This window comes from Zootoca vivipara, chromosome 17 (assembly GCF_963506605.1).
Source record: "Zootoca vivipara chromosome 17, rZooViv1.1, whole genome shotgun sequence".
Lineage (NCBI taxonomy): Eukaryota > Metazoa > Chordata > Lepidosauria > Squamata > Lacertidae > Zootoca > Zootoca vivipara.
Window position 1 is genome coordinate 4491179 of NC_083292.1, and position 26358 is coordinate 4517536.

General features: G+C 43.4%; 1 protein-coding gene across 2 annotated transcripts in view; it reads right to left on the reverse strand.

Moving 5' to 3' along the window:
- Positions 1-4425: 4425 nt before the first annotated feature.
- Positions 4426-26358, reverse strand: part of ATP2A2 (ATPase sarcoplasmic/endoplasmic reticulum Ca2+ transporting 2) — a 59465-nt gene continuing 37532 nt past the window's right edge. The window contains exons 9-21 of one of the 2 annotated variants that reach the window (XM_035097621.2): positions 24259-24347; positions 20918-21020; positions 19936-20067; positions 19698-19820; positions 19221-19439; positions 18248-18583; positions 17742-17962; positions 16890-17092; positions 15899-15984; positions 15403-15536; positions 13043-13160; positions 12787-12907; positions 4426-5308 (exon numbers count right to left, since the gene is read on the reverse strand). In XM_035097621.2, the coding sequence (XP_034953512.1) occupies positions 5295-5308; positions 12787-12907; positions 13043-13160; positions 15403-15536; positions 15899-15984; positions 16890-17092; positions 17742-17962; positions 18248-18583; positions 19221-19439; positions 19698-19820; positions 19936-20067; positions 20918-21020; positions 24259-24347 (1899 nt within the window). In that variant the 3' untranslated portion in view covers positions 4426-5294. Of the gene's footprint in view, positions 5309-10980; positions 12908-13042; positions 13161-15402; positions 15537-15898; positions 15985-16889; positions 17093-17741; positions 17963-18247; positions 18584-19220; positions 19440-19697; positions 19821-19935; positions 20068-20917; positions 21021-24258; positions 24348-26358 lie in introns of those variants that run through there. The other variant, XM_035097620.2, reaches the window with a different exon arrangement.

A 26358-nucleotide genomic window follows, 5' to 3' on the forward strand; every position in this document is an offset into this window, starting at 1 on the left:
GGAGCAGCTCCGCCGGAACTGAGAAGCCAAAGGGTGGCTCGGGGGTGGGGGGCAGAGCAAAAGCCAGGCACCCTCCCGAGTGTCTATGAGGAGAAAACGGGGGAAGAGGGAAGAGAAACCCGGCTCCATCAAGAGAGCGGCTGTTGCGCTTCGCCTACTTCCCCCTCAGGCTCACTCCGCGTCCCTTTCGCCTGCTCGCTCGCCCACCTCCCGGATGCAGCCGAGGAGAGGAAGGGAAGCGGCGGGCGGCGGCTCCCCAGTGCCGCCTCACTCGCTCTTGGAGACAACAGCAAAGCCCGCCAAAAAAAAATCCAGCGCTGCTCCGTCCCGGCACCAACTTTGCCGGTGGCGCCTGTAGGGCTTTCCTACCTCCTCGGCGGGCTTCCTCCTCCTCCTCCTGCATCTCACTTCCCCGTCTGGCCGCTGTGCCACCGCCTCCCTCAGCCTCATTCGAAATTGAAATTCACTGGCCAAGGCCGTCAGCGCGGCTCCAGCGCCCCGGCCTCCGCCTGCAGCCCCGCCCCCGGTTTTGACCCTCGGCCAATCGCAGGCTCCAGAACTACTGTCAGTGGCTAATGGTGGCGGCGGCTACGCGGGCCACATGACGAGGTCTGGCGGGCCGGATTAGGCCCCCGGGCCTTGTGTTTGACACCCGTGGATTAGACAATATATGTGTGAATTGCTTTGAATAGTCTGGTATGCCTTATATATTCTACGTGGGGGTTATTGCTTTTGTTTGTTAGTGTGTTATGTATTTTTGTGTTTAATATTGTAAACTGCCCTGTGAACCTTGGGTGAAGGAGGGTATAGAACAGTGATGGACAACCTTTTGAGCTTGGTGTGTCAAAATTCACCAAAAAACCGAGCATAACTCGGATGGTGTGTCACTTCGAGAAAAAAACCATAATTTCGTGATATTTATAGTTTGAATAACAAAAATGTGTAATTGTAATATATAACTGTAATTAATAAACCAAAAACTAATTATTTAACCAAACCAAACCAAAAAACCTTATTTACCACAAAGTGCCCAGAGTTGTTGAGCTTTTTTGGGGGGGCTGCTAACCAAAGTTTTGGAGGTTTTTTGGGGGGGTGCAAAAGTTGCTTTGCATTTTGGGGGGGATGCCCCAAAGCTGCTGCGCTTTTTTGGGGGGAAAGAGAACAGAAATAAATGACGAATAATACCTTCGCTGGAACTAACACGCAGCACCGACATAGTCTGCCAAAGCACCAGAAAAAAAACAGCACAGAAAGGGTTAAAAACAATCTCTGGCTACCAGCAACAACAGCAGCAAAAAAAGGATCCGGGTTTTAACAGCGGAGACAAACTGTAGGAGGAGCGGGAGAACAAATGGGGGGAGGACCAACAACAGTGTGAATGGGCCGATGGGGAGCGTGCCAGCAGTGAGGGCTCTGCGTGTCACGTCTGACATGCGTATCATAGGTTCGCCATGACTGGTATAGAAAGTTAATAAAGAAGCATAATACAACTTGTGCAAGGAAGCCAGTAAAATGTGGGTTTAACAAGGTAACTGCTAGGTGGATTTGCAGCTGGTTGACTGGACCCAAAGAGTGCCTGTCTTTATCCTGCTCTTCCCCTCCTTGAAATGCTGCATTTTTCCTCCCTACTGTCCAGAGCCTTGGCCTGTGGGACTACCAGCTGATCCATTAGGGGCATATTCGCTTGCACACCACCCAGAGGAAGACTGTGTGTCAGTGACTGGCCAAAGCTAGCTCTCTTGGTGGGAAGGGGGATGGGTTTGCCCTTTGAAGAGGAATCAAAGTGGGGAGGGGCTGTGGCTTAATGGAGAGTTGACGAGAGGGAGCTAGGTGGACCAAGGGAAGGGAAGCCAGGAAACAATGCCATACTATCTATCTTAGGCCAGTGTGTGCTGCTCTTCACGGACCTGGTGCTGCTTCTGAAGCAGAAGGGGGGAGCGCCTGCTTCTGGAATGCCACAGGGAAGGGGCACAGAGCTCCTCCTTCAGCCCCATCCTCCCTCTGAATTAGGTCCTCATCTGTCCCACGGCCACAGGCTAGAAGGGAAGCCACACAACCATGTTCCTCATTTTTTAAAGGTGCAAAGCTGCACAGGCCAAACCTGCTGTGTGGATGTTTATTCAATCTTGTCTCTCTTCTCTGCTCATTGCCATACCTGGGCCCACACTGTGTGTGTGTGTGTGTGTGTGTGTGCGCGCGCGCGCGTGTCATTATTAACTACCTGTCTTGCACTCGCAGCGGTCCCAGCCTAGGTCAGGTTACAGCAATGAAATTAGTTTGAAACAATCTACTGGCACAGAAATGGGATGCATAGTTTATGAAACACCTTAAGGGTCAACAGTATCTCAGAGTAGTGTTGGAACCCCCTGGAGAAAGATGGAGAGCCACTCAACTCCTCTCTTTTAGAACGTCTCTCTGTCTCTCTGTCTCCCCCCCCCCATTTCCTGGCAAGTGGCTGGAGGATCTGGAGAGAGTCACAAAGAACACCTGCAGGCACATCGAACAGCTCTTACTGTCAGGAAGTTCTTCCTAATGTTTAGGTGGAATCTTCTTTCTTGTAGTTTGAATCCATTGCTCCGTGTCCGCTTCTCTGGAGCAGCAGAAAACAACATTTCTCCCTCCTCTATATGGCATCCTTTAATATATTTGAACATGGCTATCATATCACCCCTTAACCTTCTCTTCTTCAGGCTAAACATACCCAGCTCCCTAAGCCATTCCTCATAAGGCATCGTTTCCAGGCCTTTGACCATTCTGGTTGCCCTCTTCTGGACATGTTCCAGCTTGTCAGTATCCTTCTTGAACTGTGGTGCCCAGAACTGGACACAGTACTCCAGGTGACGTCTGACCAGAGCGGAATACAGTGGTACTATTACTTCCCTTGATCTAGATGCTATACTCCTATTGATGCAGCCCAGAATTGCATTGGCTTTTTTAGCTGCTGCATCACACTGTTGACTCCTATGTAGTTATAAGAGGAAAAAGTGTTGCCTTGGCATTGCTAGGGAATTGTGCGCAAATAAGGCCACAAACTTAAAAGTGTGGAGAGCTAGGAAGGAAATCCCACTGGAACTGATGTTACAGATCCAAAGCAGCAGCACCCAAGATCTTGGGCCTGTGTTAAGTGGCATTCTCTTTCCTTTGAATGACATGTGCCCAGGCCATATCACAAATGTGTTTTGAAGTACTCTTCAACTTCAGAGGGCGTTTCCTGTGCAACGTGCCGTTCTAATAAGCCCTATTCAAAAGCTTCCTCCTTTGGTTCTTTGGATCCCAGCCAGTGCAATGTGCTTTTATTCCTGAGAGCCAGCCAATCCACACATTAATGCAAACATAGAATGAAAAGCAGAATGCTGGACTCTCCCACCTGAGCCTGTGGTTGGCATTTCATAGCTCTGAATATTATCCCGTGTAAAAAAAAAGTTCCCTAAAATGGGAACTGGGCTTGACTTAAGAAGAAAAGCACCCTCTCATAGAACAGTGATGGCCAAACTTGGCCCTCTAACTGTTTGGGGACTACAACTCTCATCATCCCTAGCTAACAGGACCAGTGGTCAAGAATGATGGGAAATGTAGTCCCAAAGCAGCTGTAGGGCCAAGTTTGGCCATCACTGTCATCAGGCACGGTGCTAGGGCTTTTTGCGCCCTAGGCTAAATCACCTTCTGGCGCTGCGTCCCCTTCATAGGCGGGAGGGCGCTGAGCTCTCATTTCGGCTCTCGCGCCTCCCGCCTATGGAGGGGACGCTGTGACCTTCTCAGCGGCCGCGGCAGCAACAGCACCCATAGCTGAAGGCTTCAGCTATGGGCGCTGCCGCCGCCACCGCTCGCTCATTGCTCCCGGCGCTGGCGGCAGTGCGGCCGGCCGGCGGGCAGGCTCGACAGCGCCCCTCCATTTCGGCGCCCTAGGCCAAGGCCTAGTTTGCCTAAATGGAGGTGCCGGCCCTGACTGTCATAGAGGATAGAGCTCTCAGTGCCTCCCAGCCACAATGGCTACATGCCACCTACAGGATCAGAGGCAGACTGGCTCCAAAGGGTGGGAATCTCAGGTGGGGAGAGTCCTGTTCCACTCAGGCCCTGCTGGCCGGTTTCCCACTGTGGAACCTGGTTGGCCACTGAGAGAACAAGCTGGTGGAATGGATGGGTCACTGGCCTGATCCAACAGGCTGGTCTTACGTTCTCTGTCTCTCTCTTTCTGAGGTGCTAGTTCAGTATATAAAAGGAGCAGATATTTTTTGCTTTAGTATCCAGGGAACATTAAAAATGCACACTCTCCAATAGTTCAAAGCAGTGAAGTCCAGAATCCTACCACCTTACTCTGCATAATGTGCAGGACAGGCTCTCAGTAAGCGTGTTTAGAATTAGCTTAAAAGGAAGCTTGCATGTTCCTAAACAGGACTCAACGCATATCCAAACAAACACAAGAACTATGTATCATAGAATAAGTTTATTTTACCCGAAACCAGGATGGCAGGTGTGATGCTTGTCACCATCAGCATTGAATCAGACAATGTTATTTACAACTTATAACAAAGGAAAAAGGTCACACATGCTGTTTGATGAACTAGGTTCATTATTAGGCTTTTGTTGTTAAGATAAAATGCACCACAACATGTGTATTGCACTGGTGTGTGTCTACGGCTTTAGATTTAAATAAGTTACATTATTACAGTGCAAAATAGACCTATCTGCACACTCCAAGATATTTTTTTTAAGCTGAAGTTAATGGAATTGAAGGCTTAACAGTTTCTTAAACGTTCAGCAATAGTACCGTTGTCAACGAACCTGTATAAATAGAATTGCATATTGTACAGAGCTGTTTTTAAGTGTTATGTTGAGATACAATAGAGATTATCAGCTACTTACAACTGAAAAGCATGCATTACAGTCCAATATTGTACATTTTATAAACTATGACATTTTACACAACGAAGTATGGAAAGAAAAAGAAAAAAGAAAAAACTTGGCGAATCACCACTCATTAATTCTTGCTTAGTAGTTTAGGGAGACTTGTCTTCATGCAACCCCAAAACTTCTTCACAGAGGTCTGTTTTATCAGTTAAAAACCATATTGCACATTGGTAGATCTGTATATAAACTGAAGCTTTTTAAGAGCACCACACACTTCCTTCGTGGAACACGAGTTTTCAGTTCTATTTTTTTCTCCCTCCCTAAGGAGAGATTTTTATTTTCCCATTTACAAGACTCATGCAGATGTTTTCGGTAGATGCGTTCCTAAAGACGCATGCAAGAAAATTAACCTTACAATTCTGCAAAATTTGTCTAGGACTAAGTGATTACTCCAGTTTTGCTGTAAATAAAAAGAGAGAGAGAGAGAGAGAGAGAGAGAGAGAGAGGGAAAACGTTAGTGAAAAGGATGGATAAAGAGGGCTTAATAAAAGCAAGAACATTATTGTAATTTTTTAAAGGCTCAAAAGCGATAGAATTTATTTTTAACAGTCTGATAAGCGTCCTCTCATTTTCAAATGGGAGAATACAAGTTAATCAGAAAAGTATGGCAGAGAATTAAAAGCTGGAAGGACATCTAGTTAAGAGATTTCTACTAGTTATCTGCCCCATAAGGCAACCCTTAAAACTTTAGCCAACTGCCAAATCTTTTTATTTAGCAGCTGTAGTACAAGGGAGGCTAAAGATACTGCACTTTGTAAGATTGTCCATATCCTTAAAAGGTACTGTGACTGCAGGACACGGGGACAAATTTCCCTTTCACTGTTAAGTCTAAGATGGGGGACCTGCGGCCTTGCCAGATACTATTGTACTCCAATTCCCATCAGCTCCAGCCACACTGGCCAGTGCCCAAGGAGGAAGGGAGTTGTGGTTCAACAGCCTCCGAATGCTTCCTATCCCTACCATAAGCCCTTCCCTCCCAAACCTTTAGTGAGGTGAGGAAAAAATGCTGTTGCCAAAGCCCTGGCGAGTAACCAAAATATGTTCACACATCCTTTTTTCATCACTTGTTGTCTGTCTGTAATGGCTTGTCTGCGTGAATTAAGAGTTACAGACAAGCTCTCAGGCCCTAACAATTTCCTACCACTCAATTTCCTAGTGTTCTATGAACTTTGCAGCAAAGAGAGAGAAGTGGTTCTGTTAATCCACTTTTGCTCCCTTTACGTATTTCCACCTAGCAAACAGATCAGTCTGGCCGCCCATGCAACCAGCCTCCCTTTCAGATTCTCCCTAGGCAACACCACTGCTTCTCATTCAATGTTTTTTTTTTAAACTTTCTCTCAATTTCTAATAATTTTGTGGTATTTTTTTGTGGAGGTCTTTAAATTGCAAGCCCCCTTATCGTAGGATGTGTAGGATGCCCCAGTAGTTTGGAATGCAACTGGTACCTTGGAAATTATTAAAAGGAAACAGGTACAATAAAGAGTTAAGCTATCCCCCCCCTAGCTTGTCTCTCCCTGATCCTCCCCAAATACACTAAAAAGGTGAGACAACATAAAGGCTGCAGGGCTATTCCATCTGCTGAAACCTTCCTTCCTTCCAGAAAAGCTTTGCCACCAGAACCACTGGCATGCCAGCCTCGTACAAGAACCAGGAGCAAGGGTGGTGTTGGGGATGGGTGGGTGACACACCTCCTGCCCTTTTATTTCTTTTAATTTCAAAAGAGATTGTTTACAAGGCAGAGTCCTGTTGAGACCCCACCCACTAACTTTATTTGCCCAGACATTGTGGACATTGATGGCTGGTAGAATGGAAGGCAGAGATCCCCAACAATAGGGGGAACTAGAGCCAGCAATGGCCTCTGCCTGAGCCAATGACAGGCAGCACCAACTCATTCTCTTTTTGCCCCCTTCCTCTTCTTCGCAGCTGAGTTCTGCAACATCAACACTGAGACAAAGGAGGAGGAAGCTGACAACCAGCTCCCCCCCCCGGGTCTTATTTGAGTAAGAGCGCTTGGCAGGTGGAGGCTGGTTGACACATAAACATCGCTGGTGCATTGCCTGGTTGGCCAGCCTCCATTGCACATGGACATTTTGTGCCAATTGGTGCCCTGGGCATATGCCCTGAATCCTTACACCTGCCTTGTCCAGAACGAAGCTTGCATCATGATTCAGCCCCTGCCCTATTTGCTTCTGTTGTTCCATAGCAATTTTCAACTCAGTTATTGTACAATTGCAGTCTCCAGTCCCACAGAGTTTGTGTTAGAAAATATGCAATCTTTTTACTCTCTGTGTTAGTGTTTCATTATTATTATTATTTTAATGCAATAAGCAGAAATTAGGGAAATGATGGTTAAGAAGTGCAAAAAGTACAACAAGACAGGTGCAAGGACAGACAACTTGGCCTATTTTTACCTACACCTCACCCATCCAGTTTGCTCATTGTTCAAGCCTCTTATTGGCTGCGTCCTTGGGAGACACTAGAAGACTGCTGTACTGCATTTTATCACCACAGAGTTAAGATTCCCCAATATTAAACAGTAATTTAAGCGAAACCACAGCTTTAAAAAAAAGTGAATTGCCACAAAGCTGTTTTGCATTCAGTTTTAACAATAAAAAAATCCCCTGCTGATTTGAGACACCACTTGTACTGGTAAACAAATGGGAAGAGAATAAACACTATTTGGCCATTCTTTTAACATCTAAATCATTGAATGTTTATCAGAAAAGAAAGCTTCATCCCAAAATGCTGGGGACTAAGTCAAGCTATTAATCAAATGTTGTATCCTCCAGATGCTTTGTGGGTTGCAACACCCACCTCCCAATCCAACATCACCTAGAAGGCACCAGGTTGGAGGAAGGCTGGTCAACCTCAACTGGCAGCATCTCTACAAGGTTTCAAGCAAAGGTGTCCCCCATTGTTGCTGCACCTGAGGGGGCTTTAATTGAACCTGGGATCCTATGGAGTAAAAGTATGTCCTCCCTGAATTGTGACTCTGCTCCATTAGGTTTTTAACATTAGAGCCACGGGTTCAATTCTAAGCTTACTGGATGGCCTTAGATAAGTTACCATATTCACCCAACCCGTGGTGTTGTGAGAACCACTGAAGGTTGCACTGGGTTTTAAGAGTTAAGACAGACATCCCCAAACTTCGGCCCTCCATATGTTTTGGACTACAGTTCCCATTATCCCTGACCCCTGGTCCTGTTAGCTAGGGATCATGGGAGTTGTAGGCCAAAACATCTGGAGGGCCGCAGTTTGGAGATGCCTGAGTTAAGAGATTTGGGGTCAAGTTCTGCCTGGAAAGAAAACAACTCCTTATTCAGTGAGAAGGGGAAGACACCCTGTGCCCCTTTCCAAAGGGGTCACTGCAAGCTTCAAAGCACTTTGAAAAAGCTTCACTAGTTCCTTGCACTAATGGAAAAGTTGATGACTAGCCATCTTACAAGGCTGCACCTCCTGGCAGAGTATGTGCTTCCCTTGGGGAAAATATATTGCTTACCATAACTGGCACTGTGAATTGCAAATATCATTTAACTAGATGGCTTACTATACCACAAACGTATGTTTTGTTATCTCCCTAATTCAGTCAAAAGGCGGATGAGAGAGGAAGGAGGCCAGTGTGCTGGAGCTGTGCTTCAGAGATTAACGTTGAAGCTCTCCTATACCAATTAGACTCTTGACTCATCTACCCCAGCCTTGCCTATCCTATGTGGCTGGACCTCAACTCCCATCATCCGCTTTGACCATAGTGGTTGGGACTGTTGGGGTTTGACACCATTGGGATGGTCACAGGTTCCTGTCACTGCCCTGTACAGCTATGCAGATGTCTCCTCATCTGGGTGAGAAACATTGAGACAAGAACAGTCTAAACCAACTGAAAAGCACAGTGAGAAATGGAAAGCAGATCAAAACACAACAGATTTTTTAAATAAAAAAATAAAGAACTGTCTACCTTCACAAACACTCCCAAGTTGTTAACAGTTTGGGCTAAATGGATCTCCGTGCAAGAACCCTCTTACAAGTGGGCTTGAAAGTTGCTGGTCTGCTCCATTGATTTTCAGAAACAGCAATTTTGGTAACCTGCCCTTACCTGTGTGGCCCTCCAAATGTGGCTGGCATTCCAACTGCCACCAGCCTCGTCCAAGCTCACTGCCACTTGTAAAGATGCGTAACTGAAATAGGGACTTCCACCGTGGTTTCTATTTTCATTTGGTTAAGCTGGGCTTTTCATGTGCACATTCACACACTTAAGAGTCCAGACATACAGGATTCGTGTTCCCCAAATATGCTTAGTGTTTTAGTAAGGGACCTCTGCAAGTTTTAGCTTCCTCTTAACTCTGCTCTTTCTCCCTTCCAGGCCTTCATGGGTGATACAGTACTGCTTCCTAGAACATCTGTGCAATGCCATTTCTTGCTTCCCCAGCCTCCTGTGAGGTCTGGCATATCTGCTTAGTCCTCCTAAATCCATGTAACTGAGAGTTTTCTCTGCTCAATCCCCCCTCCCTTGTCAAATTTGAGTTTATAACCCCATCAAGGAAGGGACCTGTACTCTTTTACTTTGAGAATGTTAAATAAAATACTGAGATACATTGGGGCTGTTTTTGTGTTCACTTTTGTGAGAAGCAAGGAAGGGACAGGGGAAGGAAATCAGGAGACCTACAGCTAGACAGAATATGGCAAATCTATGGTGCAGGTGTCAAGAAGCCAGAAGCTGATGCTTCTGGGCCTGCCTATGAATGGCTAATCTGTGGCCTTGCAGATCCTGTTTTGACTCCCAGCTTAGGCCCAACTCCCATTAGGCCCAACAATCATTTAGTCCAACCCCCTGCAATGCAGGGATGTGTAGCTGTCCCCGTACAGGGATCAAACTTGCAACCGTGGCGTTATCAGCACCATGCTCTACTTAACTGAGCTACCTTAGGTAGTGTTTTTAGTCCCAATGAGTAGCAGAAAATGGTCAGAGACAGAGTTGTACTCCAGCAATATATGGCAGGTCACAGATTAGCTATCCCTGTCACAGAGGTCAGCCAGCACTGATAATATTGTGCTGCTTCCCATTTCCAAGCTCAGTAGACTGGCGGCAAAACCAGACCAAGGCAAGGGGGGTGGGGGTGGAGATAGCATGTGCATTAAGATCAGCACCAGAGTCTAGATTTAGGATGACATGACAACTTTGCCTAAGGCGGCTGGTTACTGCTGTGCTCCTAACACACTCCTGAGTTGCAAGGTCCTCTTCTTTAACATGTCCGCCAGTAAAACCTTCCATCTGCAAGGGATTTCACTTTACACACCAGAGCATTTTGAGCTTATCCATCACTAAGCATTCTGTGCTAGTCACGGACTCTTAAAAGTGCTTCAATAGGACTCTTGCCAAATTTTAACCCATCCAACTCCTAAACAAAGAGTGCCCTAGCAGTTGACTGAAAAACACTGAAAAGGCAGCATGCTATCTGCCGTTTTGACAGAACGGGTCCCCCAGTCCTTCGGCATTCAACCATGTTATGTTCACTCGACTGCTCCGTTGCTGTTTTTGTGGGACACAAGAAGAGTCTCCACTCACTGAGAACTATTAAAATACTGTTCTGAGATACCCGAGAGAATGTAACTGGAAGACCCTTGGCCTTCTGAAGTTAATACCTGTTATCTGGAATGGTTCATGACACCTTTATAACAAAACAAAAAAGAAGTCCAAGGGCATCAAAGTACAGTATGAAAACTACAAACAGCTAATTGGGACCCATGTTCAAGGATGCCTAGTACTTTTGAGATGTGGGGAAGACAGATTAGATTATCAAAAAAAGCTTCCACTGTAGCAAAGCCACCCTGGAGGTGCTGACGGTTGCTAAGGAAGAGTTTAATGTGACTTTAGGAAGGGGAAATGCTGTTAATTCTCTAATACTTTCTGGGCACAGGTCTTGCTAGCTTAGTTGTAAAGATTTAACCTGATAAGAAATTGGGGGCGCAAAATATGCTTGTTCTTCAAGACATCTGAGCCTTATACTGGAGGCAGAATGTGAAGAGTGGTGATAATAATGTAGCACAGCAGAATATCTGACAAAACGCAGCATGGAATGAAGGGAAAATTAGCATTTATTCTTTGACATGTATACAGCATATGCTATCTTTTTTTAACACAGCACATCACCACTGGAATGGTGAAATGGAAGAGAGATACTCACTTCAGTCGATGAATGTTGGAAGGCATTGGAGAGAAACACCACACAGTTAGGACTGTTAATGAACTTACACATTGTCGATACAGGACTCAATTTGGAGGGGGGGGAAACACAACATGCGGTAACATTTATCGCAATAGAATGATGGTGGTTAGTGCCACATTTAAAATAAAAATAGTTCTATACAATATGTTCATTTGGTCATGTGGTATTTACAGATTTTACAAAAACACACAGAGACGTAACACACACACGCACACAAATTTGTTACTTTGCCACTTCAGGGTAAGATGTGGCCAGCAGACTATATCCCAAGATGTGGCACTGAGAGTTAAGAGACCTAACCAAAAAAAAGACCCTGTGAGAACTCCAGCTGTGCAAACGCAAGTCCTTTGTTTCCAGGTCTCATTATGAATGCCCCCACTTAAAAAAAAAGAAGAACACAAAAAATATTGATGCATGGATTTTGCTAATTAAAATGGAGCAGCCTCCAAGGTATAAATGAAATGAGAAACAAAATTTTCTCAATTAAAAAAAAGTTTATTTTTTTATTTTTTGCTTTGCCTGATGTCTATCCAGGTAGCCTTTTACCTTTCCTGCTTCTCCCCCACCATCCCAAAGTGGGCAATGCTGGTGAAAATGCTGTTGCAGCAAAAATACATAAGATATTTAAATAAATATTTTTTTTAAAAAAAATCTACATGTGATGGGGGGGTTGCGGGGGAGAACAGTAATAGGTTGCCCCTGGAGTGGTATTTTCTGCACTAGCAAAATAGGCATACCTCTTACAAATACAGGTGTAAACAAGATTCAGTTGTTATTTAAAAATATAGGAAAGGGCAAAAATGGGGGGTAGATACTGAGGTAGCAGTATACATCTGCCCAGTGCAGAAAAAAACCAGCTGAATGACAAATTAAGATTAGATGACCATGCAGAAGACATAAACAATTGCATGCTTTTTAGTTTAAGAAAACACACACAAGAACATTCATTCCCTAAAATCTGCTACCAATTACAGTTTGCTCAATATAGTGTCCACTGGCACTCCCCCCGCAAAGCACTGTTTTTGTTTGTTTTTACAAGGATGAGTTGACTATTAAACAGAACACTGTACATGCTTCTCCTCTACAAAAAATATTTGCATAAAATAGTGTTAAATTTCTCTGTACATGTCAATGGACACCCTAGATGTGTATAAAAGGGGGTGGGGAGAAATGCTACTCCCCCACTGAAGTCGGGTCAGGGGAAGTAAAAGAAAAAATCCAAAACATCTAGATCAGCCCTTCCATGACTTGGTGCCCCTCCCAGATGTCTGGGATACAACTCCCATTGGTCCTAGCAAGCACAGGTGGGCTGGGCTGTGGCTGATGGGAGTTGTAACAGCAGGTACCTGGAGGGCACCGGGATGGGGAAGGGCTGGCATAGAATATGGAACCTCAGACACCGGCAAATATGTTCATGTGAAAATTCAGCAGAATAAGACAATTGCTTTAAACAATAAAAAAACTGATTTAAGTTAAACATCTCTCTGTCAAACTGTTATCTCTTCAGGTCAAGACAAGAACATGTCGCTAAAGTTAGTGTCTGTGCTATACAGCCAAATAACCAAGGGTAGGGTAATGAACACAAACGGCCAGGAAATCCCTTCGGTGCATGCGGACAAAGAGCGTGGCTTGGTGGCAGGCGGCACACTATCTTTACCAGGCTCTAGGTAGTTACGGGCCACAAATTTAAGTGTCTCGTCCAGCAGGATGACAGGCAGCGAGATTTTCAACACCATCAGCCACTGGGTCAGATTCAGAGGTGTGATCTGGAAGATCAGCTGGGGAATGGAAGAGAAATAGCATTATTGGTGGAGCCTTTTGACTGAGCTGAGGGGCAAGAGAGCTGGGGGTGACCAAGAGCTTTTCTTGCTTGGCTCAAGACTTGTCCTGGAACATGAGCTATGCAAACTTACTGGCAGTGGCTCCACGTAGAGGATAAGGAAGTGAAGAGACATGGACAAGCAAATGGAACCCAGGAGCCAGACGTTCTCCCAAGGAGGCATCCGCAACAAGGACTGGTTCTCCGACAGGCTGAAAGAAAGAATGAAGGCGTACATAAAGCTTCACAGTTCACTGTTACTCTGCTCCTCAACAGGCAGGCAACAATAGGCATATAGAATAGAATAGAATAGAATAGAATAGAATACTTTATTGTCATTGTACATAGTACAACGAAATTGAATGCCATCCCATAAAAAAACAAAATAAAAACACAATTACAGCCACACACAAACATACATACACACCCGGGATGATATTATTTGGAAATACTTAAATCAACATTTTGCATGTATTATCTCTGCACCCCTGTAAAACAGTATTTTGTATACTGCAGTTTAGGTTGGATGGGAGTGGAGAAGATGGAAGCAGTGTCCAAGAGAATACAGGTGAAACTTGGGAAATTAGAATATCGTCGAAAAGTGCATTTATTTCAGTAATGCAACTTAAAAGGTGAAACAAATATATGAGATAGATGCATGACATGAAAAGCAAGATATGTCAAGCCTTTATTTGTTGTAATTGTAATTATTCGTCGTTAGGCGGGTCAATTATAAATAGAATGTAATTAATGAAATGTAATAGCGATGTTTATTTTTGTATTATTGTAACTATTTGTTTTATTACTGTGGAATTTCCAAAAGAAAGCATTTGTAAAAATAAAAATAAAAATAAGAAGTTGCATTACTGAAATAAATGCACTTTTTGACGATATTCTAATTTTCCGAGTTTCACCTGTAGCAGCTTGCCTAAAGGCCATCTATGTGTGACTTGACCCAGGGCTCACAGCTCCTGCTCAAAGCCACTGCACTTCACCAGCTCTCATCGGCAGGCTCGGTGAGTCTGCCACTCTACTCCCCCCCCCATTAGCTTTAAAAACTCTTCTTGCAGGGGGCTTCTTTTGGTTTTTCCAGTTATGGCTGCCATGATACCAAGCGCATGAATGTGCACAAGGCACTTCTCCTAGTGCCCAGTTGTATAGGCCAACATTTTCCCAACAGCAGATTGAATAATCAAAGATACTGTAGTTCCTTTTAGTGCCCACAACCCACCAGCAGCTCTCTAGTGAAAGGTCCACCTGCTTGAATAGCTCCCTACCAATGTTCTGCAAAAACTGCTGACCCAGATTCTGCTCCATATATCTACATTACACTGGATCAAGCCTGTCTAACGTTGCAATGCTTCTGACAGTGCCGAGACATATGTCCTGTGAAGCTTAAGGCAGGCAATATTTCTCTTCAGTTTCTGCAGATGAAAAAGCTACTTCTTCTGCCCATCTCATATACTGCTCCTTCATTGATTTATTTAAATCAATTGTTAAAAAAAGTAAAAGTAGGAGGCCCTTACATAGCAACCAGTGGGAGAAATTGTGGAGGGAGGGGATGAGATTCACAGCATGTGCAGGGATAAAAGAGAATATGCTTAAATTAGTCCATAGGTGGCACCTGACTCCAGAAAAAATTGCCAAAATATATAAGAGTAATTCAAATAAGTGCTGGAAATGTCAGGAAAAAATTGGAAATTTATTACCATTGCTGGTGGCAATGTGCCAAAATTTACGAATTGTGGAATAAAATAAAATATAAAATAAAATAAAATAAAATAAAAATAAAATAAAATAAAATAAAATATATGAAAAATAGGGAATAAAATATATGAAAAATTTAAAAAGATGCTAAAATAACATTTGCAAAGAAGCCAGAATTATTATTATTGAGCATGGTACCAGATATATGAATTATTGAATTGGTGATTTGCTTAAATTGAAAGATAAGTAGGGAAATATAGAGAATCTATGTAAATAATAATTTAGATAAAGCAATACAAGGGAAAGTTAAATCAAGAGAAGCGGTGTACAAATTTTAGGGAGTCAATTTTTGTTTTTGTTATGTTTTGTCTTATTTGCTTTGAAAATTACTGTATGTTTTCGGTTTTTTCTTTGTTCTTATGTATTATTTGTTAATATTATTTGATTGGAATTTTATGTTCTATACGTTTCTGTTATTATTCTTCATCATTCTGTATGCTTTTTTCTTTCTGTTTATTTGATTCTATTTTGTGATATTTTAAAGAATATAAAGTTTGTTTTTTTACAAAAAGTAAAAGTAGCTGAATCCCTAAAATCACTGAATTCCAGAAACACAGTGAAAATCACCCAAATGCAGAACTTCTGCAGTCAAGGCAAGTTCTTCAAATAGCATGATGCAATCTAGAGCTCCCATCACCGCATCAACAACACACGGCACATGAAAGCTTCCATTTCCAGCACACCAACCTGTTGAGTGCATTACACATCTCTATAGTAACCAAGACAGAAAGTGCCATTGTCATAGGGTATGGAGACTCAAAGACCACACAGTCAACACCTTCAAATTCTGGATTGTCCTCTTTGCACTGCAGAAAATGGCTCTGGAAAATGTGAACACAAATACAAGTTAGTTAAGTACACTCATGACATTACTGCTCCTCGTCCCCCCAGCTGCAGATCATCAAAATACTCTTGCGCTATCACCATCATTATAATTCTTGTTGTTGTTCAGCTATAAAGTTGAACAAACCAAAGCCTTTCTTAAACACTCTAATCTGATCTGTATTTTAAGCAGGAATTAGTTTTTGACACATGTAAGATCTTGCCAAAGATAAGAACTGGTGTTATTTTGAAAAGATACCAGTGCATTCCACTTAAACACCAGTGTTAGCCAACCGCACTATAAAAATGTAAGCCTTTTTCAAAAAATGCTAATGTTGAAATATTGAGAAGAAAATATTACCAGCTGGTAGTAGGTAATTCTTGGGCCACCATCAGCAGCAATAAACCACCAAGCAGCAGCTCCCACCGTAGCAGCTCCAACATAGCCTTAAAGGGGGGGGATAAATAATGTTAGTTTTTTTCTAGGCTGAATAATGGGTCAACTGTATTGCCTGCTCACCTCACCTGAACTTTCTCTCCTCTGTACAATAGGTTACTGTGTAACCCTTGCCCATTTCCTGCAATTGCTATCCATGCTCATATCTTAATTGCCAAGTAACCTCAACTGGATTCTTTCAAACATCACATATCTCATTTAAAAACAGACCCAGAGATGTGGCTGTGTACAATGGATGGGGCCAGAGCTCTGTGTGAGACACACTCACACTTTCCCCACTGAAAACCTGCCTTAACAGAAGTAACTCTTCTACAAACACACACACACACACAAATTATTTTATCAGGTTATTGAATCCAAGGCAATGCCAGCTTTAAAAATCATTTTGGATGCTTAGTTAAAATGGAGAGTTCAGAAGTAGATTTAGCTTGGTAGGAAACTGTCCAAAGTGAGTGTTTCTCAAACATGGGTCCCCAGCTGTTATTGGACTACTACTCCTATCAACCCCTGACCACTGGTCCTGCTAGCTAGGGATGATGAAAGTTGTAGCCCAACAACAGCTGGGGACCCAAGTTTGAGAAATACTGGTCCAAGTGGTACTTTGCAGCCATCTACTGGAAGATTAGCAGTTGCCAAGAGAAAGGAAGGTGAGGAGGAAAGGATGCAGCAATAGCATGTGACAACAAGTTTCAGCACCTTTAAGCTAACTTCTACCACTCTGCCCAATTGCAATGCAGACTGGCTGATGCCATGCTGCTGTCCTAATCGGGCTCATTTGTGTAACAGCCAAGAGGAGAAGGGAAGGGAACAGGGAGGTACTGGGAATGAGGGAAAGGGGAAAGCAGAAAACCTCTTGTTCTATCCAGGGGTTCGCAAATCCAAAATCAACACTCACATCCAATGGCCAAGTAGCGGAAGAAGAGCCACCCAGAGATCAAGGGCTCTTTGGGATTACGAGGTGGTTTGTCCATGATGTCAAGATCAGGGGGGTTGAATCCCAGAGCAGTGGCAGGGAGTCCATCAGTCACAAGGTTTACCCACAACAGCTGCACAGGAATTAAAGCTTCAGGGAAACCCAAGGCAGCAGTCAGGAAGATACTGTCAAAAAGAGAGAGAGAAAGAGCAGTAAGATTAATCATGTTAACTGAAGGTTTTAATGGATATGTTGAAAAATGGATATGCTGTGAAAAACGGAAGGTTTTCACAGCATGAGAGGAAACTGGGTTACAACTATTTAAGAGTCAAGTATTCAAATTAGCTGCAATCCTAACGGTTCTTGACGCTATTTGACAACCAAGGAAAGTCCTGTGCAAGCAGCCTATGGAATGGAGAACTTGAGTGCTACATTGAAAGTGGGGTGAGAATGATAGTTGTTGGTAACTAGGGACATTCAGTGTCTCTTTGCAAATCACTCTTTCATTACCCCAAACAGCAGAAGTGGTTCTGAAGAATACTTTGCTAAACGTATAGTTTGCACTTAAATGCTCTCTGGTTTGGCATACCTATGGTCTTTGCTAACAAATTGTCCAGAGATGAGTTGCCACTAAGCACTCTCCAAATCCATTCTCTGACATTTTCTTCTGTTTAAGGGGGGACGGGACGGGACGGGACGGGACAGGTTCCCTAAGTCACTTGTTAGCCACCCCTGGATTGAATTTGTCCCAGAAGGCCAGTCCTGCTCAATTTATATCAACAAAGTGCACTTGTACAGTTCTTGAGGGGAGTTGAGACTGCTTGGCACACCTACCAAACGACCTCTCCAACATTGGAGGAGATGAGGTAGCGAATGAATTGTTTCATGTTATTGTAGATTGCACGTCCCTCTTCCACAGCTGCTACAATGGTCGAGAAGTTGTCATCAGCCAGCACCATTTCTGAAGCTGTCTTTGCCACCGCAGTGCCTGACCCCATAGCAATGCCAATCTCTGCTTTCTTCAGTGCTGGGGCATCATTTACACCATCTCCAGTCTGAAACAGAAAGTTTGAAAAGCGGGCACTGACATGGCCCATTGTGCCAGCATACAGCAGAACTGGTTCCAAGCACAGCCCCATCTTCATCATCTGATAACTGGGCAGCAAGGTAGGGCAGACTAATGCATATTCTCTCCTATTCTGCATCTTCATGCAGGGAGAGAACTGTTTGGAACCTCCGTAAACTGCAACTGCATAAAGATCCCTCCCCTCAACTAGTACACAGATATTTCTCTACACAAGAAGTTGCCGTCTAGCTAATGCCCCACCTTTCACACTTACCATAGCTGTGATCTCATCAAAAGACTGGAGAAACTCAACAATCTTAGACTTATGGGAAGGCTCCACACGGGCAAAGCAGCGCGCATTTAGGCAAGCGTCCCTCTGGGCAGCTGGGGAAAGTTCATCAAACTCACGCCCTGTAAAGGCTCTCGTGGTGACATCTTCTTCTTCTCCAAAGATGCCAATACGACGACAGATGGCCACTGCTGTCCCCTTGTTATCCCCTGTTATCATAATCACACGAATACCAGCTTGCCGGCATAACTTTATGGATGATGCCACTTCAATTCGTGGGGGATCCAGCATCCCCACACAGCCAACAAATGTCAAATTGGTCTGAAACAAGAATAAACCTCATTAAGCTTTCAGATTTTCCAGTAACAAGGTAAAAGTCACACATTCTTAAGTTGCTGAACAGAACTAATATGTCCTTTACCATTGGTATACTATTACTTCTTGATTTTTTTGAGGGGGTACTCAAGGGTACGCAGTACTGAAGCCTCTTTTTTTGGTTAAAGAGTGTGGCACTTACTGTAACAACTTCATGATGAGTACCTATTTTTCTAGGGGAAAAGCACTGCTAATACTGCTTGTGCAGCGTTTTTGTTTTAATTTGTTCATCTTCCCAACAATCCACAGAGGTCAGTTGCTACTGTTTCCATTATATAGGCAAGGAATGGAGACTAGATAGCCCTAGGTAAATTTTTGTAGCCTAGGATTAGGTGGGGTTTATCACCAGCTTTGTTAGTTGCAAGGGCACAAACACTACCCAGAATGCCTGGTGATAAATGCGCAATATACTAGGAAGGTACTAGGATGGAGATGCTATATGTTACAAACTAACATCAGCTACATCCCTTCCTTCAAGGAGCTCTGAATGGCTCACTTGGTGTTTCCCTCCAAAGACAAAACTCACTTTGTTTTAGGAAACTTCTGCCATTCTCCTCAAGCTGCAATTTGACAGTAAACCAACCTCGTAAGTAATGAAATTTGCAGAATCCTCTAATTTCATGTCTTCCCTTCTTAGTGGATTGTCGTGTGTTGCTAAAGCCAAGCAGCGCAGGGTATCTCGGCCTGAGCCCCACTCTCGGATGACGCTCATGATCTTCTGCTTAATTCCTGGTGTCAATGGCACTTTAGCGCTTCCAACCCGGATGTGTGTACACCTGTCAATTACTCCTTCGGGGGCACCCTGCAGGAGCACAAAGTGGGAGCCAATTAACCTTCCAAGAAAGATCAGAATCACAATCACTTGCCTTCCCACCACAAAGCCATCAAGGGGAAAAAATTAAAATAAAATTAAAGTAGCACACTCAACTTCAGGGGTTGAATACCACTAAGCACAGATTTATTTTTTGAGGTGCCATTGAAACTTTGTTCTGGCACTACTTCAACAGCCATGCTGTCTTGTAGCTAAGTACAACTGCCTGCTTCCATGAAGCACACTTGCCTTAACGAACATCTTGCTCATAGCAGTCCGGCTGGGCTTGTTTGGAGTGCAGTACACCGACATGGACTTTCTATCCCTTGAGAATTCAAGGGTGAACTCTTTCTTCATGAGTTGCTTTATCACCTGCAGAAAGGGAGGTGGGAAGATGGAGAAGTCAGAATTGCAGTGCAATGAACCTGCATGAAAGGAGAAGAGTTTCACTTGGTTCTCTGCTGTGTATTACTTCAGAAGTACTGACCGAGTTGCAAGCGTTCGCCCGTTCAATTTTGGACAGTCCTTTCAACTCTGTGTCAAACACATTCATCTTCTCCACCAGACATGTGAGGGCAGTCTCTGTGGCTTCGCCAACCTTTTCATACACTCCTTTAGCCTTTAACACAAATGTTATTAGCATGATTAGTATCCCAGGTTGCCTATCACTTACATATTTTGGGAGTCTTCTTGTTAACAGACATCCAAAAATTCTAATTTAAAATGAAAACAAAACCAGAATTTGTAATAAAATCTATTTATGCCATAATGGATTTTATTGAAAATATCTTTTTTTTTACTGTACCAATTATTGCTTCCTTTTCCAACACATGAAGACCTACTGCGGGGGGCCCTCACCTTGACTTGACATGTGTCAGAAATGCATCTATCAGAAAAGTATAAATATGTTGTATTGTGGTTACCCCACTTCTTAAATTCCCTTAGTGGGGATGTCTGGTCAATACAGTCATACCTCGGTTTGAGTACTTTCAGTTTAAGTACTCAGCGGACTCGTCTGGAACGGATTAATCCACTTCTGGAACCAATTGTGACTTAAACCGAAGTACCACTGTACATACATTGTTGATATTTTGATGCAACATTAAAATCTGATTATTTCAGCCTGTGGTTGTTTTTAGTTGTTCTAACTTGATGCCTTGGTTAGGATATCTTGCTGCTGAATTTTTATTTCATATGCTGTATACTTTTATTTATTTCGTTTGCTATGTATTTGTACAGATTTAATAACTGAAAACAACTGAGCAAGTCTTCTTGGACACAACTGCAGGAAAAGAGGTGCATAAAAGACTAAACAAACACACCCATGAGGAAAAGTATCTCCTGTGAACAGATAAATACCCTTTATGCAAAGAGGATGGGAGGAATGTACCTTGACACTTGTGCTGCAACCCTTTTTAACGTATGAGAACAACAACTTTGTTCCCTCTCTTCAATTAGGAGATACTTACCTCATTGAAATCCAGAGAAGAATCATTGCAAAGGGCACAGATTGTTGCCAATTCTATAAGGCCATCATACTGACAGCATTTGATCAGTTTATCATCTTTATGCCTGTCAAAAATATTCAAGAGAAAAATAGATGGTGAGACTTTCAGTCCCAATGTCTGTGCTGTATCAGAGTAAACCACTGGCTAAGATCCCTCCCTCTCCAGCATGTTCATGTTATTCTCATTCTTCATATGCTAAAATCCAGAACGCCCTCTACAGCTTGGGCTTGGGATAAATAAATCACATTGACATGAATGTGAAAGGACATTTCATGCTGCATTATGTTTACAAGGCCAGAATCAACAGCAGAACTCACTTTTACAGGTAGTTTTTTTTAAAAAAAACTTGGGCATTTAAAGTTCCTGTGTCCTAATTGAATTCCTCCTTGCCCACTCAAATATGAACCATGATCAATGAGACAAATGTGCTGCATGTTTCTAAGATGCTATATTTCACTTTTGCCCTAAGTGAATTTTGTTCAAGGGTAACTGAAATTAATACTACACACAGAACATTTAGCAAGGGTCTATCATGGGATTGATTCACATCAAAAGCTTGTGATCAATGACTATAAAGACTGAACAAATTGAGATTTCTCTCTACTTGGGAGAAATTAGCTTTGCTGAAGCATTGATGAATCATGACACCTCATATGCTCCTCTTAAGGGCTCCACGTAAACAAAGACATCAACTAGGAAATGACAATAGATGTTACGTCTTTTCCAGTCGTCATCTCAACATTAACAATCTGTGCCATTCTTTGGAGCTATGAAGAACTGAAAAGACACGAGTGTGTGCACATTTCTTTATATGCAAAGCAGAAACAAAGCCATAAGAGAAGTGGTAATATAATATGTAGATTCAAAAACAATTTGGAGAAATTAAGGTTTGAAGGAGGGAAAGCATGGCAGTCTTGTAATTTTATAGGCCTGCAAAATAATAATAATAATATTACAGTGGTACCTCGAGTTACAAACCCTTCAGGTTACAAACACCGCTAACGTGGAAGAATTAACTCGAGTTGAGAACTTGTCCCAGGATGAGAACGGAAATCGTGTGCTGGCGGCGCAGCGGCAGCAAGAGTCCCCATTAGCAAAAGCACACCTCTAGCTAAGAATCATAGAGTTGGAAGAGACCACAAGGGCCATCCAGTCCAACCCCTTGCCAAGCAGGAAACACCATCAAAGCATTCCTGACATATGGCTGTCAAGCATCTGCTTAAAGACCTCCAAAGAAGGAGACTCCACCACACTCCTTGGCAGCAAATTCCACTGTCGAACAGCTCTTACTGTCAGGAAGTTCTTCCTAATGTTGAGGTGGAATCTTCTTTCGTGAAGTTTGAATCCATTGCTCTGTGTCCGCTTCTCTGGAGCAGCAGAAAACAACCTTTCTCCCTCCTCTATATGGCATCCTTTAATATATTTGAACATGGCTATCATATCACCCCTTAACCTTCTCTTCTCCAGGCTAAACATGCCCAGCTCCCCAAGCCGTTCCTCATAAGGCATCATTTCCAGGCCTTTGACCATTCTGGTTGCCCTCTTCTGGACACTTTGCAGCTCGTCAGTATCCTTCTTAAACTGTGGTGCCCAGAACCCAGTACTCCAGGTGAGGTCTGACTAGAGCAGAATACAGTGGTACTATTACTTCCCTTGATCTAGATGCCATACTCCTATTGATGCAGCCCAGAATTGCATTGGCTTTTTTAGCTGCTGCATCACACTGTTGACTCATGTCAAGTTTGTGGTCTACCAAGACTCCTAGATCCTTTTCACATGTACTGCTCTCAAGCCAGGTGTCACCCATCCTGTATTTGTGCCTTTCATTTATTTTTTGCCCAAGTGTAGTACTTTACATTTCTCCCTGTTAAAATTCATCTTGTTTGCTTTGGCCCAGTTCTCTAATCTGTTAAGGTCATTTTGAAGTGTGATCCTGTCCTCTGGGGTATTGGCCACCCCTCCCAATTTGGTGTCATCTGCAAACTTGCTCAGGATGCCCTCAAGCCCACCATCCAAGTCATTGATAAAGCTGTTGATGAATAAGACTGGGCCCAAGACAGAACCCTGTGGCACCCCACTAGTCACTTCTCTCCAGGATGAGGAGGAGCCATTGATGAGCACACTTTGGGTCCTGTCAGTCAGCCAGTTACAAATCCACTGAATGGTAGCATTGTCTAGCCCGCATTTTACCAGCTTCTTTACAAGAATATCATGGGGCACCTTGTCAAAGGCCTTGCTGAAATTAATATATGCTACATCCACAGTGTTCCCTTCATCTACTAGGCTTGTGACTCTGTCAAAAAATGAGATCAGATTAGTCTGACATGACCTATTTTTCAGAAACCCATGCTGACTTTTAGTGATCACAGCGTTCCTTTCTAGGTGCTCATAGACCGTTTGCTTAATGATCTGCTCTAGAATCTTTCCTGGTATTGATGTCAGGCTGACTGGGCAGTAATTGTTGGGGTCCTCTCTTTCCCCCTTTTTTTAAAAAATTAGACATTTGCCCTCCTCCAGTCTGCTGGGACTTCGCCTGTTCTCTAGGAATTCTCCCTAGATTACTGCCAGTGGTTCTGAAATCACCTCTGCCAGTTCTTTTAATACTCTTGGATGTAGTTCATCTGGCCCTGGAGAACAGTTTCAGGTTAAGAACAGACCTCCAGAATGAATTACGTTCGTTACTAGAGGTACCAGTATAATAATAAACAATAACAGGAACGAATTCTATCCTTCTGGGACGCAGTAGAAGTCAGATGGAGAGGTCTGTCCTTCCTTTAGCATCCTGGTATGTGATGGTGGGCTCCAAGGAGGAAACAGTACTTCACCCATTCTATACTAGGTTACTCACTCACCTGCATGCAAATCCTTGTCCCCATAAGCTGCCAGGCAAGTGCGTAAACAAGCCTGCACAACAGTATTCATAACAAAATATTGCACACATAAGAGATATATTCTAGGACAACAATGTAATTCTGAAGGACTGATCTAAAGTATATTTATAATGCTTGGAGTGTTCACAGTAAATAACTTATTAAATGAGACCAGTAACACTCTTCTCCTAAAGATGGGCAATATATCAACAACCAGCCGTCACCTTGTGGAAAGCCTCCAGTTTCCCCACAAAATTAACTATTCCAAAAGATTAGCTTTAAATTGGTAATCTAGAAAATCAAGAGTTTGCACTTCAGTCCCACTTTACATTATCCACTTCTCTTTCAGGCTGTTAAATTCGATGCCCTAAGTGCTGCTGTGCATACACAGCCAGACCTGTAAATGGTTCAACTGGCAAGAATCAAGCTTACACTTCTCCTACGGGAGCGTATGTTGAGCCAGACACTGTAAATTCATTCAGAGAACAGCTATCTCCTTCCACTCGGTCCACAACGAACATCTGTAAGACAGAAAAGGGTACAGATCCAGTCAACCAACTGAGGTAACTTAAAGCTTGAATGTCAAGATAGAAGTGCAGGCATTAATAATATCAGTGGCATTAATAATTATAACATTTAAAGGTAAAGGTAAAGGGACCCCTGACCATTAGGTCCAGTCGCAGACGACTCTGGGGTTGCGGCGCTCATCTCGCTTTATTGGCCGAGGGAGCCGGTGTACAGCTTCTGGGTCATGTGGCCAGCATGACTAAGCCGCTTCTGGCGAACCAGAGCAGTGCACGGAAATTCCGTTTACCTTCCCGCCAGAGTGGTACCTATTTATCTACTTGCACTGGCGTGCTTTCGAACTGCTAGGTCGGCAGGAGCAGGGAACGAGCAATGGGAGCTCAGCCCGTCACGGGGATCCGAACAGCCAACATTCTGATCGGCAAGCCCTAGGCTCTGTGGTTTAGACCACAGCACCACCCGCTTTTTAACTAGTGCTTATTTTTCAGGATTTTTATAATATGGGCTTCTTCTGCATACATTTCTTTAGAGATCTTTGCCTCTATATTCTGGAGTTTGATTCCCAGGAATCCATTTTAATCAAGAGTTTATATCAGCCAAAGTTTAATGTTTAGTCCACTACAGGTAAGCACAGCTATACTGACTTCAGAACACTCACCTTCACTGCTAGGTTTTGGGGAGTTTTAGAATCAGGCAAATGCTTCAGAAAGCAGTGCCTGATGCCACCAAAATTATTTTTGAATCCAGAGCGACAGGAATGCAGCCTCAGACATGGAAATGTGGCACTATGCTAGTCAATGTTCATTTAGCATGACCAGAACACAAGGAAGGTCCACACTGAAGGGAAAAGGCTTTGTCATGCTGGCCACATGACCCGGAAGCTGTCTGCGGACAAACGCTGGCTCCCTCGGCCTATAGAGTGAGATGAGCACCGCAACCCCAGAGTAGGACACGACTGGACCTGATGGTCAGGGGCGCCTTTACCTTTATAGTTTAAATAGAGACTGGAGCAGGAAGAGAGGATAGTGTTCACCAATATGGGAGGAGCAAAAGACGATGCCCAGGTTGGAGACTGAACTCCAATCCCCAAGGAAAGACACCACTACCCCACCATAAGGAAAACCTTTTTCAAAAGAACACCCACCATTCAAATGTATGCAGTTACTTTCCTTTCAAGCCTGCTGTGTACAAGCAACAAGACTAAATTCACATCAGCTTGGACTGAATAGTTTGGCAACAGATCATAATGCAGAAAAATAATCTCCAAGGATTACTTCTGTAAAAACTTCCTAAAGAGAGTGAGAGAGATTCTCTCTCTTTTCTACAGGCAAATGCTGCTTTACTGCTTTAATGTGCAAAGGCTTTCTTCCAAAATCTTACAGACACCACTTTTCTGCATTATCTAATGGACTTCACACTAACAAAAAACAAAACACCCTCTCTCCCAGCTATATAGGATTAGAGAATTATTTTGATCTAAAAGAATGAAGAGCTCAATATTGCTACTGCAAAACAAATCTTTTTCCGAGGCAAAAGCGTTTGATGTTCCTATGCTAAGGAACCTTTCTGTTTTTTTGGCATTTGACTTCTTAAGAGTCGGGCAGTTATGCAATACTCTGCAAGTAACCTTCACTAGAATACAGATGAGCAGCTGCTTTGTGTTCCACAGGCACAAACTCTTCAGCATAAAATTCTGGACAAGACTGGAAAGTAATACAAATAAGTAAACAGCAAGTTAAACAGGGGCACCAAAGTCTGTTACAATCACACAAATACCGTGTTTCTCATATTATAAGTCATGTCTTATATTAATTTTTTCTTCAAAAAAACACGACATGGCTTATTTTTGAGGGATGTCTTATTTTTTAATAAAGTGCACGCGGGCGCTGTTTGCCGGGCTTGTCAAGCCCAGCAAGGAGCGCCCGCCGATCTTCGGTGACAGGCGGGGATGGGGGGAGAGCGGAGAACGATCTCCGCTTCTCCCCCACCCCCGCCTGTCACACAGCA